The sequence below is a fragment of the Apis florea genome, unplaced genomic scaffold, assembly GCF_048593485.1.
Source record: "Apis florea isolate Af1SG1 unplaced genomic scaffold, ASM4859348v1 contig_3493_pilon, whole genome shotgun sequence".
NCBI classification, from domain to species: domain Eukaryota; kingdom Metazoa; phylum Arthropoda; class Insecta; order Hymenoptera; family Apidae; genus Apis; species Apis florea.
This window is the reverse complement of record NW_028256772.1, coordinates 468,907-489,880: the sequence shown is the minus strand read 5'-3', so window position 1 is coordinate 489,880 and position 20,974 is coordinate 468,907. Positions and strand designations below refer to the sequence as shown.

At 29.8% G+C, this 20,974-nt stretch overlaps 1 protein-coding gene across 1 annotated transcript in view; it reads right to left on the bottom strand.

Annotated features, from left to right (window-relative positions):
* The window catches only part of LOC100869669 (uncharacterized), a 343,975-nt gene that overhangs the window by 36,426 nt on the left and 286,575 nt on the right, over positions 1-20,974 (bottom strand). Inside the window, exons 4-7 of the mRNA XM_086912992.1 lie at positions 4,890-5,060; positions 4,522-4,758; positions 2,331-2,542; positions 332-558 (exon numbers count right to left, since the gene is read on the bottom strand). Coding sequence (XP_086769118.1) covers positions 332-558; positions 2,331-2,542; positions 4,522-4,758; positions 4,890-5,060 — 847 coding nt within the window. The remainder of the gene's footprint in view (positions 1-331; positions 559-2,330; positions 2,543-4,521; positions 4,759-4,889; positions 5,061-20,974) is intronic.

Below are 20,974 nucleotides of genomic sequence, written 5' to 3'. Positions count from 1 at the left end.
ATCAACGAATAATAAATAATATTAATAAATAAATAACTTGTAAAGGAATAATCTAACGGTACTCGTCTCAAGAATTCTTTCACAATTCTTCATTATTCTTCATTAATAACAGTTATCTAGACGATGAAAAAGGAAGAATAAACTATTTGGTGAAGAAATTCTTCGCGGAATGTTAATCGAAAGTTCGTTTTCAACATGCTATTGATTGGTCTGTTCCGTCAAACTTTTTGCCATTACGCTTCTTTCTTCCTTTTTTTTTTTTTTAACTCTAATCAGAAACTAATCGATCGTTGGCAACCGATATTATCTTGGAGAACAGTTAAAAACTTACCTGTGTGCGTCCTCTGATGAGCTTTCAGATGTGAGCTCTTGGTGTATACCTTCTTGCAACCCGGAAATTGGCATTTGTGTATCCTGCGCTTCGTATCAGGCGGACTGTGCTCGTGGCTCCTCGCATGGTGCCTATTAGCCACGGTGCTCGCAGCCGCAGTTGTCCCTGCATGTGCATGTTGCGTGCCTGCAACCGCGGGGTAGCCATTCGCTGTGACGGAGATCAGTCTGCAAGAAGAACAATATAGATATTTTGCATTCCTGCATTTCGAATTGTCAAGAAATTTTTTATAAATGACTTTTACTTAAGGCCGATTTTTACTTTTTAATGAGTTAATCTCGTACGATGATTTGAATTTGAAATATTTTTGTAATGGATTTTTTATAAAAATTTTTAAAATGTTTTGTGATTTATAATCACGATTAAAAGTATTAATTATTAGATTAAGATATTAATTTAATTTAATCTTGTAGGTAATCTCGATTACTGAAGATTGAAAGAAAATTCTAATGTTATATTTCTGAAATATAAATTTTTATTTTTATTGAAGAAAATTTTAAATATTTCGTGTAACAATTTTGTTCATTATTTCAGAATTTTTAAAAATTTTTTAAAATTTAAAATAAATCGATCTAACAAGTTTGAGAAAAATTATAATTAACCATAATTCAAAAAAATGTTAACTGTTAAAGAAATATTGGTTACAATACTTTTTTATAGTATTTATATACTGTTTAAGTTTACGAGAAAAGTTCATATTTTCATTTATTATTATATATTTGTTTATATGAGAGGGAGGAGTTTTCGAATATTGTTCGAATAAAATTTTTAATTAATTCTTTTTTTATCGATCTTTCAAAAATATTTTCCTCCTTCAGAGCAAAATTATTTAGAGTAATTAATTTCAAAGTCACTTTTATCATATTAATATTAATTCTACGAAATACAACCCTGTAAAACACCTCGTAAAGCAAAACGTAATAACTCGATATTGGACTGTATGTTATGTATGTATGTTATTTCAAACGATGAATAGTTCACCACGATATTATTATTAATTCTGTTATTAATTATTATTAATTCTATAAATACAATCTCTTAAAGTTATTAGTGAAACTAATTCGAAAACCATATTATTTATTTATTTAACGAATAAATGAATTAATGAATAAGCTTCTTACAAAAAATATAATTAAAAATATAACTACTAGATATAAGATTTTTAACCAATATTATATAATATTATTTTAACCAATATTTAATGTTTCTATTTTTATAATTTTATAATTATATTTAGTATTTATATATTTTATATATTACATATCTATAATTGTATTTATATTATTATTTTGTTAATTTTATTATTCGTTTGGTTTTTCTATTCTTGTTCGTATATATTAAAATATTTAGTCTTATTATTAGAACATTTAATTCTTATTCACATCTTATAAATCAATATAAACATCCATACATATATAGGTACAAAAGTCTTTTCACAATATCTCGTAAGAAAATTAACCTAATCTGGAAATTCTGATTTTAATAAAAATTTTTGTATATGTAGAACGTAATAGATTATATGTGTAATTTTATCTTTAACGGATAATTTCATTAGCAAAATGAAACTGTTAAAATTTTAATCTATTTTCATGTTTTAAATATAATTTCTTAATACTTTCTACAGAACAGAATAGTAATAATATTAAATTTCATATTTAAAATTTTTCTATACTTTACATTACAAAGTTATATGTATTTAAAGATACGAAAAAATGCAAGAACATAAGAAATGATCTTTTATTAAAAAGAAATTACATTATTTTTTATATTAAACAAAGTTTCAATAAAAATGAAAAATTAAAAATAGAATTACTTTTGATAATTTAATATAATTTATATGTGTTCTGTGATTAATTACACGTGTCAATATTTTTTAAGAATATAATAATATTCAAAACAGCGAATCTGAAAGAAAGAAGGAAAGAAGAAATTCATTTACCTTGCGACACCCTGTGCGTTGCTAGTGGTAACCCTGACGATAGCGCTCCTGCCACCCGTCCCATGAAGGTTGAGGTTCTGTACATCGAGCATAGAACTCCCGCTCGACGAGTGACTGGAGTTGGAATGACCTTGACCCGAGCCCGGACTCGATGGTGGTGTCAGGATTTGACCTTCGCTTTCGCATCCGCTGTCCTCTTCCTCCTCGATTTCCTGGTGCCGGTAACGTAATTCATTACGCAACGGGATTACGATAACGGAGGGAAGGGAGAGCCTCTGATTAAAGTGCAAGCAACTGGTTAAAACGATATCGAACATCGATACCAACGTTGCTCCACACGAATCGATCAATGCCAAATGACCCCGTAAACGGATTACATACAATCCAACGTACATAAACGCGTGGCGTGTGTGTACACGTGTGCACGAATTACACAAGGTACACAGGATTTACGCGACTCATGGCGGAAAATGGAAAGAATCGTAATTTGTATATAACACTGGTGTTTGACGGTAATTGAAATTTGACGGGCATTGTACGCCGCTAAACGACATAGCTGTCTGAAAAAGGGTGGGGCAGAACCATAAACGCAGGTGTTCTTGTCGCGACATGTATTCCACTCGCAATAATTAATTTTGAACGTTACTTTCATGGAAATACGAATTTAATCATTTGATTCGAGTTTTGATTTCGAAACTTATTGAAAAATATCGTTATATTGATATTTAATGGTATATTAGAAGTATTTAATCTCTATAATTTTTAGTATAAATGTAATTGTGTATTATTTCATGTTTTATTTTATTTCATTCTTATGATTTTATATTCTTCTCTAATTAAAATTTTTCTCACTTCTTCTTTTGTCTAGTATTTATCATTTTATTTATAAGATCTTGTTTAAGATAAATATTTAAATTAGATTATCTCCAAATCTCTATGAAATTCATATAAGCTTTCTTTATAAGATTTTATTTAAAAATTAAAAGATATCTCGATCTTCAAATATTGTACCATATTTTAGAAAATAAAAAATGCAAGATTTTTATAATAATTAAAATATTTTAACTAAACAAAATCAATATTGATATACTTTATTTTAAATTTTTTAATTTTTTAATTTTTGGAATATAAAAACTAATTTACATTTTCTATTAATGCTATTTCTGAAATTTATTTATATCAATTCTATTTTTATATAGAAAACTAATGTATTTATATTTCTTAAAAATAGATAATTTTTTTATATATTATATTTTGTGCTAAATTAGAGCATTAAAAATGTTTGATAATAATAATTAAAGAATTTTTATATATGTCATAGAAAAAATTTAAATCGAATTTGCATTTTATCCAAAAAATCTGAAATAATACACAAATACATAGGATGGTTCATATTATCATCTCAATTTTCATGCCCGTTATTATCCATAACAAAAAATATTTCCTATGAAATTAAATGGTTTCAGAAAGAACATATTTTAATGTTACTAGTTTTTCTTATTGGAAGATGCGTAGAAGACATTAATATTTTTTTTAAATGAAATCATACTTTTTATTGCATCAGTTGATACAATTTAATATTCTTTAAAAAATATATTTACTTAAATATCATCTTTTATATCTAAAAATCATTAGTTTAGAAGATATTTATTTTATTACAATTTAAAGTTTATAAAATTTATCGTATGAAAGACAAAGAATATCGTACATATTTTCCTTATCTTTCATATAGTAAATTTTATAAACAAATTTTAAATTAAAATATCTTTTAAACTAATGATTTTTTGACAGAAGCAATAGTTTTCAATAAAGAATATCAAGTTGTATCAACTAAAACAATAAAAAATATTATAATTCTATTTAAAAAAACATTAATATGTTTTCATATGTCTTCTATATATTCATCTAAAGAAAAATACATCAGAATGTGTTTTTCTCGAAACCTATTATTGAAAAATTTTATTTGAAAAATTTTTTGCTATCAATAATAATGACATAAAATAAAAATAATATCTGATGAATCATCATGTATACTAAAAATTATGTATATTGAAGTAAAGACATCATTAATACATAAAAAATAAAAATCTCTAGTATAAATATGAAAAAATATATATATAAATTCGTTTAAAGCAAAAAATGAGGAGCAAAAGATTCGAAGGGTGAACATGCAAAACCGACTAGGACGCACCTCGTGCTCCTCGTCCTCTTCGAGGTCCTCGCTGGGCTCTTTCTTGAGAATGAACGCCGTGCACGAAACGGAAGGCGAACTATCCCAAGAACACGCCGAACTCGATGACGACATCGACAAGGAATCGAGGTGCCGGTCCAGAAGATCCCTATCACGGCCATTGTGGTTGTGATCACCAGGACTGAACTTAATATCGTCCAAGCAGAGCGTTTCTCTGTCTTCCGACGACGTCGTCACCTACATCGCACGATCACCAGCGAAAAAAGAAAGAAACGACATTGACACGTGGTTCCAGACACGTTTGAAAGTGAATGGAACTCGAAAAGCGACCTCGAAAAGTTTTTTTATTATTAGATGTAGATACTCACCTCCATTTTGATTGGTGATTCGAATTGTGCGTTGGCGGTGCCAGTGGTCGCTGTCCACGAAATAGGAGGCCTGAAGAGATTCCAGGGTGCTGTATCTAACTCTGTGGGCAACTTTTTGTACGACTGCAGTTTCGGTTCGTCCTTCAGGTACCTCTCCATCTCGTAGCATGTCTGAAATAAGAAAGACAGAATTAATTTAAAAATTTATTATGAAATCAATTTTGTACAAAAATTTTAATTTTAATTATTTAATCATACTAATAAATGATTAATATTTTATTTAAAAAATGTTTTTCAATATTTTAAAAGTCTATTAAATATAATCTAAATAATTTCATACGATTTTATCTCAAAATTTTATGAATAAGATTTTAATGGTATTAATGATTTTATATTATTATAATTAATTTCATTGATAAATGCTTCAATGATTTCACGAGTAGCTAATTTTGATATATTATTATAAAATTATATTATCTATTATATAAAATTATTATTTATTTTTATGTTTTAGATTAAATTTAAAATCTGTAATCAATAAAAATAACATTTTCTTTCAAGAAATAATATTATATTATTATATCATACAAGATTTATATTGATTTATATTGATTATATATATATTTAATGTATAATTATATATAATATAATATAATAATTGTACAAGTGAATAATTGTACAATAAACTTAATTATGTATGTAATGTAACATTTAATATTTTTTAATATATAACTTATGATTCTTATATATATAGATATATTTTCAATTTTGTTATTTATATATCGTTTTATAAATATCTATCATTAATATCAAAAAATTAATTCGTATAATTGTATATAATTTTTTAATTTTTCAGCTTGTATCCATAAAAATATTTTAAAAATATTTAATTATCATTCTTATCACCAATTATTATTATATGATAATCAGTGAACAACAAATTTCGACAAGAATTCATCGTATGATGGAATGCAATGAGGAGAAGGGAATTTGACAAGTGTTGCGGCGTGAAATCGCGAAAGGCGCGAAGCGAACTATCTTTCGAGCGTCGCCTATCGGATGTCTGCGAAACCTTTCGATCCGTTCGCGAGGTAAACACCTGCGGCGATACCAGAACTTCTCGAGACAGCGGCAAAATTATCTGCAACAGCCAAGCGAGCGTGTACGCGAAAACACATCCAGGTATCGCGTCACGTCGTTCGACATAGCTACTCGTGAGTTACCGAACTTCCGTATCCCTCTTCCTCTTTTACTTTCAGCCCTGTAGGCCACGCTAGTCTGCAATTCCTTAGAAGTGCAAAGTTGTGCCATACTTTGGTCTACATGAGGAATTAATTATACGTGAACTATGCTCCGCAATAAAATTACGTCGCCATTGGCTCGCTAGCTCTTTGCGAATCTTTTGTCCTTTTTATTGTCCGATTATTTTTGTGGGATCGGTGGAATACTCTTTATTATTAGATTCATTATATTCATCTGAAATTTTTTTCGTGTTTATTGATTCATTTTCTTAACTGGATGAGCTATTTTATGTGAGCAAAGATATATTCGCTCGCAAGTTCATAATTATTGTGATATAATTAGAGAAAAATTTAAGATATGTACAATTCTGAAGTTATTGAGAAGTTTGTCTTCGGAAAATTTAGATCTGATTATAATAACGAAAACATTTGTTATCTAAGTATTTTATTATATATTTATTAATTTATTATAAATATATAAATTGTGAAATATGAAATGTATTTTGGCTCTGTATTAGATATTCCAAATCAATTTTTCAGCTTTGCATTATATTTCAATCTCCAATAAATATTTTAATAAAAGATTAAAAAATTTCTCAAATAACAACTGAAATTTCACTTTCATTTCAATATTTTGTATCATTTAAATGGTAAAAAATTCTAAAAAAAAATTAATGATTAAATCACATAAAGAAATCAAATATCAAAGTTTCTTAATTTAAATATATTAAGTTTCATTGAATAATCTATCTTATGCATTAAATAAATGAATCAAATAAATCAATTTTCTATGCGAATTTCTAATCTCTCGCTAACTACATCTTAGCCATTGAATTATCGAAACTCGAGATTCTGAGAAGTCGATGCAAATTCCTGGAAAGGGAAAGGTCTGATGCAACGAGAACAAAATGTTCACCCTCCCCTGCTTCTTTGTTAGCACTATCAGTCGGCCCTAAAGTAGCCTTATAGAAAAGAGGAATTATTGCATGGCGGCGGCGGAGATAAGTGGTTTCATTCGTGAAACCGGCGAACAAAATCGTTCCCGGTAACCGTTAGCGGTGGTAATAAATTGGCAGAGAATGCCCGAAGGAAGACGCTTACTGGTACACGGTTACCAGTTATCACGGCAAAGCCTGTGGCAAGTAAGGAGAGTAAAATGTTTCAGTTCGACTCGGCCGCATAATTTACTGCGACTAGAAGATCGTGTCGTCAATAATTAATATCCCACGCTTCAGTAATATCTTTTGAAGATTCGTAATGACAAAATGCTCAATACCGTTTTCTTAAAATCGTTCAGGAATTTCAAGTTAAGATTGATTTGAAGTGACGATGAATAATTCCAATCTGCGAAGAACAGCCACATTGATGTAAATACGAGTGGTAATGAGGGTTGGGTTTGAAAATGAGCAAAATTTTTATCAAAATCTTTGTGTTTTACAAGAAACATTTATCTTGAACCCTGATAAAGTCCATTTATTATTGTGATCTATTTTGAATGGCTTTCATTTCGAGTATTACGATATATCTTCTTTTTGGAAGAATAATAACGCTATTATTTAAATTTCTCGCCGTTGTACTGTCGCATAAATCATCTAATATGAAAAATCTTTAGAATGTATTAAACAGAAAGGAAGAAATTTAAAGAAAGAAATTTATTAAAGTATATATAGGATATGAAAAGTATATATATAGATGAATATAATAATTAGAATTTGAGAAAAGATCATGTTTGAAAATTATTAGATTATCAATTGTGAAGAAAAATCTTAATGATATCACTAAAATTTTTATTGAATGCCGTGCAGCATAGGAAGCTGGTTACTTACAAATCAAAAACTATAGAAAAATAGAATAAGATAGTAATATTCATGTTTGTTTATATTGGAAAAACATCAAAAAAATTGTTTTTAATAGTTTTACTTGTGAAAATATTTCTAAAAAATAGGAAAAATAATAATGGGTAATTTTTATTTCTTCGCTTTTTAAACTCCATATATATATAAGAAATTATGAAAATATATATTAATTCTAATTAGAGAGATAGAAGATATTAAAAGAAAGATATTTGATAATAACGTTGCTTTAAATTATGAAAATATTTTAAGAAAATAGGATGTATTCATTTTTCTTTCATCAAGTATTGTAATTGAGAAATGAGAAATTTGTTGATCGCAGTATTAAAAAAATCATAAAAATCCAATCAATTAATTCCAGCAAAGTTTCCAAGTAATTCGATTATAATTAAGCACGAAAGGTGATTCGTGATAATAAAAAAAAAATTTTTTTCATTTAAATAAAAATTAATAGAAAGAGAGAATATTTTTAGAAAACAATAATAAACCTTTATTCTTTATTTTTAAAATTATATATTTAAAAATAAAAAATTTTTTTCTACACACAATCATCATTTACTGCAATACATTTTCGTTAACGTTATATTAGTTTTTATATTCGTTCATAAAAAAAGTCTCGAAACGATTTTTTAAGGATAAATTACTTCTGTTTCATCACATGAAGAAATATTTACTTTTCAAGCGTTTCTTTAGTTTCGAAAGGCGAAAATTATCATATATGAAGTTTGGATTATAATGATGAATTCGGTTTACCAGAAAAAAATTGATTTTTTCATGAAAACGAATTACAAAAATTAGTCCAACTATGTGTCCTCCTCTCCTATAATTCATCATCACGTGTTTCGATAAATCATAAATTCACTTTTCGCATAACTCATATTTTACAACGTGCTTCGATTACAGAAGAATTATCAACCGTCTCCTTCCATCAGTTTCGCTCATTCGAAATGCCCGACACGCACGAACGGATGAAATATCCCAATGGCGCGCGAAAATCCGGAAATTCGATTAATCGTTGAACAACGTCCATTACCGGTTTTTCTTCCTTCCACAATGAGGCACCATAGGAAATTCAGAAATTGCAGTCACGATACGCGGGAAAGGTCGACGGTTAGTAATTATCCGCGCAACACCGATCACTATGATACCGGGGATTTCCCGATCATTGTAACGCTAATTAAAGCGGAGAGACAGCACGCGGGTCGCGGTCTGCAACATCGTCGTTGCATTTTGATAGCCGACAGTACAACAATCGTTCGATGAATCTGCATATATACTATGCCGAGAACCATGGGTTATAAATTGTTTCAACGGTACGCATTGATGAGCGGAGGAACGCTTGCGTTCCTATGTTGAAAATATAATGAGGCTTGCATTGTAAAATTTGACACGCGGAACCGATGAATTACAAATAGTGGACCCGTAACAATTACCAGACACCCTCCCCGAAGCTTGATCTCGATGCGTTTGATGGAATTAACTTGGTGCATAACGTTCGATGAAATTACCGTCGAATCGATGTTTGTCGATTCCAAGAAGCTTGTGTTCGTTAATTGGAGCAAGCTTTCGTGTAAATAAAAAGATTGAAGACACAAGTAATTAAAACAGAACAAATATGTATATGTGAATATTACAATCTCACTTTTTGAAATTTCTAGTATTAAATTTAATTTTTTAACAATTGAATATAAGTGTATTTAATTAATATAAGTGATAATTTTCTCTTTTCAATATCTTAATTGTTATTTTATTACTTTTTATATACTTTTTATATACTTTTATGCTAAAAATTTATAAGATAATAAAGTAGAAATGTTAATAAGCAAATGTGAAATTTTGTGAAATTATAAAAAGCCTAGAATATAATAAATTTGAGATCGAAGTGGACTTTAAAGTAATATGGAAAGTTGAAATATATATTTTTTTACATTTTATATTTTGCCTTATCTGAAAAATTTTATAAAAATTTATATTTCAATATCGATAAATTATTAGCTAGTATAGAATATAAATATATATTCTATACTGTTCATAAAATAATTTATTAAAATTACAAAATCTCAAAATTGAGCCATAAAGAACTGATATCAATCTTAACTTTAGAATTACATATCAATGTTATATATTTAATAAAGTATACGAAGATTTAAAAAAATGCTTAGTTTGCTCAGAAGTTAATCGTCCACGTGACATTTAGTTTCGGTCGGGTTGAAATTAAACCGGATGGAGGTTTGTCAAGCTGACGTGTAGGGATTTTTCGCAAAGCGAGAAAAATGGGGACCCGGACGAACTTACAGGGTTCCGTCTAATATTGCTGCTTCCTTCGCCAAGAAAAATAATCGTCCTCAGTCTGCTTCATTATTCACGATTAAAGTTCGTCCAAGAAGCTCACAGGAGCGAATAACGGCGTTAATATAACTTAGAAAAGAATTTTTATCACCAAGTTTTTGAACTATTCCTTCTTTTTCGTTTACTTGGTTTGTCATTAATCGACATTGAACCATTATTAAAGATTCTACATTCTATTTCTCTCTTTAAATGAACACAAAATGTCTACCAAAATAATAACAATGATTAAAATGGAAAATTTTTAAATATATTAATCTATTAAACTTTATTAATTTTTCTATACGCCATTAATCATTCTTAATTGTACATTACAAATTTTTATTGATTGAATTTGTATAAGTGATAACAAATAAAAATAAATCTATAAAAAAAAATATGAAAACGCTTGAGTCACATTATTATAAAAATTATACATTTATGAGAAATTGAAAAGTATAAAAGTGCACATATCAAAGTAAAATATATATTATTATAATTATATAATAATATTATAATTATATAATAATTTATGTTCTATTTTTTAGTTGTATAAAAATATAAATTTGAATGAACATTCATAATTATTATATATATTTGATGCAAATGTTTAGATGAAATGTTTATTTCATTTCTAATTCCAGATAATGTTAGAATTACCATAATACTTAAGTATTTATATATATATATATATATATATAAATTGTATTATATAAAAAGTGTATAATTTTATTTATACTTAAAAATAAAATCCATTATTTCTTGATGAATCTGGTGAATCTGGTCGTTATAATATTAAATAAGTACGAATAAAAAAATTTGATTCAATACAGTCTTCAATGTGATATTTTCACACGTGATGCTAAGGTTTGCAGTCAGACAATAGCATCAGTCAAGTATACATGGCCATGAAATATGAGAAAGACACGTCATCGACGTTCACAATACTCCTTGTCGTAAACAATCGCACGAACAAAAAAAAATCAATAGAGATATTCAATACTTCATCAACAAACATTCACCAGTTTAGTTCCATTAAATAGGAATTATTGCGTAATAACTTCAAAGTTCACTACAAGATCGGTGCAAAATCGGATAACAATCCTTTAATAATTTTTCTATGATGTAAACGTAAGCGATCGACTCACAAATTTCATCATTACGCTTTTGTAGGATGATCTTATAAACTGTAAAATTTATAAAATATACTGTTTGTTTATTGCAAATTTACGAGATATACACACATATATGATTAAACATCGATTGTCCTGATTCTTTGACTAGGATCGTTATTATATACAAGACAAAACGTTAATACAGTTCGTAGGATTAAATTTCATAAGACATCGTATTATTATATTTAAACATATAATTTCATTCAGATAATTAATTGGCATCGATGTTGTAGAAGGATCATAAGATATTTTCCACAATTTATAAGTTTTTTAAACAGCACATAAATCGAACGACATGAAATACAATTTTATGATAAAATTTTATTGCATAGCTATACATATATAATATAATAGACTTCATAGTGTAATTGAACATGAGATAATTCTATGTATAAAAATAAGACGAAACTATGGAATAAGATTTTTTCACTTCAAAAAAATTACATTTGAACGTACACAATTTCGATTTTTCTCGAAAATGAGGCTTCGATTAGAAAAAAAATATTCTATGTTTCCTCTTTCTTGCATTTATCACTATCTTCCTCAAAAATTAATCAAATTCATTTTATTATTTAAAAAAAAAAAATTTGAAATTTTATTTTATATGTTCGATATATACACAGAACTCCATTCGAATTATTCTATGCATTCTGTTACATTTGTATATCCGCATCAACGATCCTTCTCACCACATTCGTATAACACGATCGATCACACGAGCTCCATCAATGGAAACATCCACATCCATTTGATCCTCTCTATAATATCTCTGTCCTTCATCGATCCTGAACGCCTTCCCACCAGAATCGCTCGAATGCGTGTTCGAGAATCGGATAGATTATAGTGAGGAATCAGGGAAGTGGAACACAGCGCAGACGTGGTGCGAGTAGGCAATATCCTCGCACGTTGTTCCGCGTTTCAAAGTCTCTCGAATCGGATGCGGACTGATCGTGGCTGTAAGACAAAGCGGCTGAAACCGTGTGTGCAATGTCGCATCCTTGAAGGGCTGTGTAAACAAGTGGCTGTATGTGACGCGATTCTCCGCAGATCTGGCTGTAACGAGCTAGATTCCGATATGCACAAAGACAACATCTTCTATTCGTTCATAACGAGCAAGGAAAACTTGAAGAGGAATCCGCTTCCTTCAACGTTAATGCTTCTCGCTTCGCCATCTTCTCCACACATTGAATTCCTTGGTTATTCTGCTGATGGCAGACTCGAGATATTCTCGGGTTTCTCCTTCGCGTGATAGCGAACCAACTTGGAGCGAAAGATATTCGTTATTCGTATTATCTTGTATTTATGTTTCAGTAATTTTTTTGAAATTCAAGTAAGACACGAATATGATTGTAACACCTTTTGTAAATATCTTATTATTTGTTTTTATTAAAGAGTGTTTGCATTACGAAATAAATATTCGTCTCTTAATAATAATTAATTCATGTTTATATTTATATACTTTATTTACTTTTATATTTCTACTTTTATATTTAGTGAATTAACAAATTTTATACGATGTTTTAATTAATATTAAGATAGATTTAAATTAGATAAATACGAAGAAATGGAAATATTTTTATTAATAGCTAATCTGATAAATTAATTTTAATAATTCACAAGATAAGATTTCTCACAAAAGATACATAAATTTAGTAAATATTTAGTAACTAGCTTAAGATACATACATTCAAATTTTATTGTTTTATTTATCGTTTTAATTTATTAATACCAATCGTAATCTGATTAACTAATAAGAGAGTGTATACAATAATGTATACAATAAAGAATCATAAAATAGATTAAAAAAAAAAAAAAAAACAAAATATAATAAAAAATTCAAATTATAATCTTTCTTTTTTTACTTAAACTCAAAGCCTCTCGATTTTTAATATCATTTAAACAAAAGAGAAAAAATGATCCAAAATCAAGAGTTGCTCGATGCTCAACTTACGAGAAATTTTAACGATAATATCAGTGGAGAAATATACGTAATAAAATCGTTAATTTCTGTCAAAACGAACAGGTGATAACGAGAAAATAAAGAAAAGATAAAGAGAGAAAAATCTTGTTACAAACTCGGGAGAGATAAAAATGACTGTGACCGCTAGCTAAACGAGAGAAAATGGCTCGCATTCCCAGTTATCGAGTCACTCGTAGATTTGGTTGAATTTTCTTCCCGATGCAATTCAGCCTCTTTTCGAATCTTTCTTTTCCTCCAGAACTTGGAATCCCGCATTACTCAGCCTGAGGAGACGCTTTGACAGTAATGATCGAGCAACCTAGGGGACTAGGCAGTAACAGTAAAATAAACCACTCTCGAGAGGACACGTCTCAGACGCTGAGAACATTGGAAACGCGGGGCTAAAGAGGCGGAAAGAACATTAGAGGTTGTGATGGACGAGGAAAGGAGTAAGGGAAATCGGATTCGAACCAGGTTAGGAAAGATAGGATGGAGTTTAAGATTTACGTTCAAATATTTAAACACGTCCTATCCTGAAAGAAGATTGATTTTAACAGGATAGAATACGAAAGAGGTATCCGTGAAATCTTAGCACCCAAGGATTTGGCGGCGACGATTTTCAACTGATGAGATTCAAATGGAAGACCTCAAACTCGTGGGATCAGACTTTCGATTCCACAATACTCGTGTTTGCTACTGCGAAAGGTTCGAAGCTTGATAATTCAGATTATCCCAAACATGAGGATATCGACGTGAACGATATTCAAACTTGGATAATACTTGAATATCTAAAACTTTATACAAATCTCGAAATGAAATTTCAAATTTTAATAATAAAATTTTAATAATAAAAAAGTATTTCAAAGTGATTTCCTTTTTAAATAAAACTTCTTGTTATTTTTAAACATAAATGATATATTCGTTTTTTCTTCTTGCTTATCATCTTCATTTTTATACCGTAAATATTTGATTTCTTAAATGATTTGAAATCGAAGAGAGTTGGCTTAAAAATGTCTATTTATTCCTTTTATTGAATATTTGAGATTAAATTATTTTATAAAATAAAAAAAAAATTAAAATTAAAAAATAAAATAAACGTAATTTACGTAATATCAATTAAAATATTATTAAAAATTCCATTACATATGTAAAGCAAATTATACAGTTCAAGATAATCGCAAAAATTACTTAAGAAATTAAAATCATAATGTTCCGTTTTTATCAACGTTAATTGTATTTCAATTGCCAATATTCAATACCGCCATTTATTACATTTCTTATCATTCTCATATTTAAAACACAATTACAGCTCTTTTCTACTTCAATTTATTTCCTTATTTCTTAATTTATATTATAGAAGTAATTCAAATAAACAAAAAAATTCAAAAATATTTCTGCTCAAACATTTATTATATATAATATACAACCAAAAATATTATAATAAGTTAAATAAAGCTAGTAATAAAAACCTCTATTGTAGTAACTGTGTGATTTCAAAAATTCAAATGGAGTTATCAAAATCATTATAATTCACAAAAATTTAAATCTTTCAAAACCCCAAAACCCTCCCCCGAAAAAAGAAATTAGAATTATGAAGGAATCTTTGAATTGTTGCAGACATTATCTACTATCTTTCGGATATAAAAATCTCGGAAGTAAACGTAAGTAGACGATCCAACGCTTGGATCACGATCGGAAACGTCTTATCCGGTTTCCACGATTTTCCATTATGTCTGTTTGCATTCGATGGACGCGAAGTTGCGCAGTAATTTTGCGTCACTGTCATTAACAGAGTCTCTGGTCGAGAGAAAATGAATGATAATCCAGGCCCCGGTCTGGCGCGTGGAACCATCAATGCTGTTCAACCTTCCTACGGAGGCCAGCACGGTGGCAGACTGCCAAGTCGTTAAAGAGATTCCTGCAACTTTAAAGGTGCCGTAAACCCGCGAATTTATCTCATCCTTTCCTCCTACTTTTCTCGAGTTTGTACCACTGGCCAACCACTCCTCGTCTCTCTCCTCTCAACCGACCAAAATTTCGACGAAAGCATGGGGTCCTTTTTCTCCTCGCGCCCTTTTTCTTTCTTCCTGAACGTTTCGCGATAGGGCGAAAGAGAGACGAAAGTACGACAAAGGGGCGGGGGTCAGGTACATTCCAGGGATATCAGGATTTCGGTCGGGGAAACTGATTAAATGGAATATATATCGTGCCCTGGTTCCAAGCTACATACATGTACGGCTACAATCGGAGGAGATACGAAACCGCACGGCGACACTTTGTCGCGCGGTGGACAGGATTTACGAGCATAGCCCTTTAGGCGTTTGAATTACTGTCTCGATTTTACGAAATCGGGAGAACCGTCGAACAGCCAGACGCCATGCCAAGTCTCTTTCTTTACATGTGTGTGTACCCGTGCATACGTGTACTTCTGTTGAAATGTTCGACCATTCCCAGATTTATCGCGTTCGAGAATCCGTGAGCACGGTGATTAACGATCGCGAGGGGGTGATCGAGGCATTTTCGGAATGCATTCATGAGCTAATGGGTTTACACGATTGAAGACAATGATGGATTTTAATAATTTTGTAATGATAAAAAATTGTCTTAATCGATAACATGTATAAATAATAGCGATTCGTCTGGATTCGAAAATAGAAAAATCCTTTTCGAATAGAAGGAAATTTTGTTGATATAAGAGTTAATTATTGAGAATTTCTAATATCAAATTAACCGCTATCTTGAAAATCTATCTTGAAAATCCCAATTCTCGTCCAATGAGTCTACCAAACGTGAAGGGACTAGGACGCCAGTGCAGAGAATTAGCATGAAAACCGCGTCAATTTGCTCTCTAATCTCCCAAATCGTATCGTGCGCACATGCGTAAAACCTTGTTAATCGAACGAGATTCCTTGTCCATGACGCGTTGCTCGATGGGTCGATACGCAACCATATTTCATCGACGCGTGTCTCATCCCACATCCCACCAAAGTGTCTCGAGGGAGCATCAACGTTTCATTCAGAGGTTCGGTCTTCTAATTCGATTATGAATATTCGAGCGAACGTCGAAACTCTCCTGTTTGAATTCGATCGAGCGGCTTTTAGAAGCGATTCCGCGTGAATAACCTTTGAATTAAATCTCGAAGCGTTCAACACAATCGTTTTAAAACACGATCTGCACACTTTAATTATTTAGGAATGTCAACTTGTTAAAAAAAGATTGATTTTAATTTTCGAAGTATATGAAATTATTTTTCATATGTATATGTTTTATTGATTGTAAAATGATATCACAAATAATTTACATTAATGACGAATTTAATGAAAATTTATACAATAATTTATATAAAAAAATCTAAAGATGCAACGACAAAATCATTTTAAAGGTTTATTTCTTTTTATTCATCAAAAAAGTTTCAAATATTATTTTTAATCATTTTTAATTATTTCTTATTAATTATTATATTGTAAACCAAATTAACTTACATTGTAAGTCAATGAAAGGAATATATATATGACCAAACATTATAATAACATTAAGAAATAACTAAATTTAATTAGTAAATTTTATAAATTTATAACACAACAATTGCTCATATATACTATATGAGAATTATAAATAAATCGACAATTTTTCATTTTAATTTTGTATAAAGTTTATAAGTATGTATCATTTAAAAAAAATATCATAAAATAGTTTACATGATATAATACTAATTTTATTTAATTTTTTTAGAAATATGAATGTATAATATAATTTAAAAATACAAAGATATAATGACCATAAATATATCATACCATAAATATAAATCATTCAAATATTTCAAAATATTTTCTAATATTATTTCTTACATTTAGTAATAATAAATATATTTTAAATAAATATACAATTGAAATATATAAAAAATATTCATGATTTTCTAATTTTAATAAATAAATTCATTCTACTGAAAAAGTTTAAGAATTAATATGTAAATTACTAAATAATGAATTTTTGTTTTTCTGAAAAATTTTATATTTTCGACTTGTGACATTTTTCACGGAGATATGTTGTTTTGCATCAATTATTTCAATAATATTGCTGACCCAACAAATGCGTTTTTTTTGTTTTCATAGAATATTCATTGTTGTCACGTTTTCACGCATAAAAAAAGAATATTATGTCGCGATGGTATTTACTAACATAATTTATTTTTTGCAAATATGGGAATACTATTATCAAGTTAATAGATAAGATAGAAAAAGATAAAAAACATATTTATAACGTTTTAAAGAGAAAATTAAATTCCCTTGTCATCTAAATAAATTTTATAAAATTTTGCAAAAATTAGTGAATAACTATTAATAATTATGGAGTAAAATAAAAATTTCTGATAAAAAAAGGAAAAAGAAAAGAAATTTTAATAGCAACTAGTATTTAATATTTCAAAGTATTTATATATTACCGATAAATTACATTATTTTAAATTAAATTACAAAAATAAACTATTATTTCAAAACATTCTTATAAGAGGTAATAAATCATTGCCTCCATAAATAACTAAATAACTGTCTCAATAAAATATTTTCGAAAGAAAATTTTCAATTCGCCAAACAAGAACATGTCCTTCATAAATTAATCCATCGTCAGTCTATTCTTCGATTTTTTTCAAAAATGCTGGAACAGATTCCAAAAGAGTTAGTCATAAATCTTCCAAGTTTTCTTCACGAGATAAGTCTTCTGGCACGAATTACGGTATCAGTTGCCCGCATCACACGCGTTTCAAGCATAAATGGAACACCGAAACCTAGTAGCAAGACTAAAATTCGCGACTCGATTTTCGTTCCGGAACCATCCGTATCCTTGTCCTTGTCTTCGTGGCTGTCGTCATCGTTGAGTCACGGCTTAAAGTTATGACTTCCGACTTGGTCGAAATAACGGACCCAAAGTTTCTCTGGCGGTGATTTACACGGTTGTACATCCAGTTTCTGGTTTTTCACTAGTCCGCGACCCATCGCGGTTTCTTCTTCTTTTTCACATCGTTGAATCCATCGCGCTTGAGGACGAAAAATCAAATGAGAAATAAAAAAGGCTCGTAGTTTGTGATGACCTAGAATCTATCTATGTGATTTTTTTACACATGATGAAGTTTTTCTTTCCGCACGTGCAGATTTTCGTAGAATTTTTCCATGGATTTTCACGCGCACAAAGGGATGACCTCATGACAGATAATAGAGAGATAAAATGACCACACGAAGAATGCAGATGACGTAAAGAGAATGGAAGTAGGAAAACGAGAGTAGTGATGTAATATGTCTGAGTATCGTGATATATCGTAGAAATAAAGAATGAGAAATATTGAATTGGATTCGAGACTCATACATATTCATGTATATTATATAGAACACACGGACTTGTCTCCAGGATGGCAACAGAAATTTCTCACTCGTTCCGTTTAACTCTAGTTTCAATTTTCAGTAATATTTAAAGTTTATTATTTCATTTCAATATCTCTCTCGTTCAGTTTAGACACGCGCCGGATTAATAAATGTGATCTACTTCGTCAACAGGAAAAATATATGTTACATAATATCATTTCAAGTTAAAGTAGAAAGAGCGATTGACTGTTTCAATTAATGAAATCTGCATTTTTTCCAAGAAAAAAGTCTTGAATTTTACATAATAAATTATTCTTATTAATATATCGTGAAATCTCTTGTTTAGATAGATTCAGCAAATCTATTTCACGATCACCTTAAAACAAAACTATGAGCACTTCCTAATCTATAAATAGAGATTGAGATAGATATTCATTCTGAACAAATATATTCGCATATGTAAAATGTCAATCTGTTTCTATCATCTATTTCATAATTATAGACTTTAAGTTAAATAATAAACTTAATTATAGATTAATAATTATAGGAGTTAATTAAGGAGTTTAACTCTTTGTGTCTATTTACTAATAAATAAAGTTAATTTAAGCAAGAACATGTTTTCTCTTCTCATTTAGTTCAAATGAGATTAAATAACATTATTAAATATATATTTTATGAATAATAAACTTGAAAGAAGGAGAATATATATTTGAATAGAAGCGAATGGAAGAGTTGAAAAATTATATTTTTAATTTTCTTCAAAATTCTAAATAAAAATTTTCTATTTTCTATCCGGTAACAAATGTGATTCCTCCAAGAATCCACATCTTATCAAAATCCATGAAGTTCAGCAACACGACATCCTACATTTTTACAAAAAAAACGTAGCAAAACAGTCACTACTTTTCTAATCCCTTCCTCTATCATCCTCAAAATATTATTTATCCTAACGTGACAATGGAAGAACGTGGTCCGCGTATATTAAAGGCCAAAGACAACAAGGTGTCGCCTTTTTCGTATGACCAACCCATAAACGGAGGATATAAAATGCAGGTAGCCTCGTTCGATGGTTACCGGAGAAGTTTCGGAACCGCTTGTTACATGCACCGCGTGTTCTCTCCATAGGATGTCACGTCACCATGAACGTGCAATACAAAGTCTCTCTCTCCCTCTCTCTCCCTCTGCACTCCCTCGTCCCTGCATCCGCTTTTCCTATCCTGCCCTTCTCTCTATCCTCCCTTGCCCTCCACTCGTTCTTTCACCGTGTTTATCCGTCCCTGTCGCAGCTCGTACAGTCGTACGAGCGTGAACCGTACGCGAAACGTACGTTCCCATACGTACCACCCTCGCTTCGCGCCACTCCTGCTTCCGTATGACATCCATAATGTCTATCTATTCAGTCGACCGAGCGCTGCCTCTGACAGCGTATGAATTCCAACTTGAATATGTATTGTCGGCAGCAAATTAATATATACAGCCGCGAGCGTGCGCCCAGGCCCTCTTTGTCCCTACTCCGCCACTTTTCCTCCACCGACACCCCCCGCAAACCGCGCGATTCTAAATGTAATTTAATAATGTCTACCGGTGACGGCGACGCCGTTATTATGCCCAGGATCCTCGACTTTTGGTGATACGATAAGAAAGATTTTTCATCGTTAATCCTCCTTGGACTTTTTTCCATGAATTTGTAATATATTCTCGGTCGGATGGTTATCCTTTTTATTCTCTTAATCAATTAACTGTGTTTGATTGAATTATATGATGTATATGAGAAATGGCAAGTTTACCATTATATTCGTTTTCTATTCGTTATTTTTGTTTTGGAATCTTTGAGATTTTAAGCTTTTTATTGTTTACTTTTTGTTAAATCTAATTATAATTGTATGATCAGTCTTGATAATATGCCGAAGTGTATTTTCAAATTGTGTGTTACATGTTAAGAAAAGAGAATTAGAATTTTCTCTTAATAAATCATAATAATCATCGGCTGAAGTAATGGAATAATAACTATCAAGTACAATGTAAATATGAGAAATCACAATTTCGGTGGTGCATCTTTTCAGAGGATACAATTTTAACGATTGAGCATCGAATAATTATAGCGCCAAACGATTATAGGACGAGATTATATGAAGAGTGGATCAATTAGCTACAAATAAATGTTACTTAAACATTT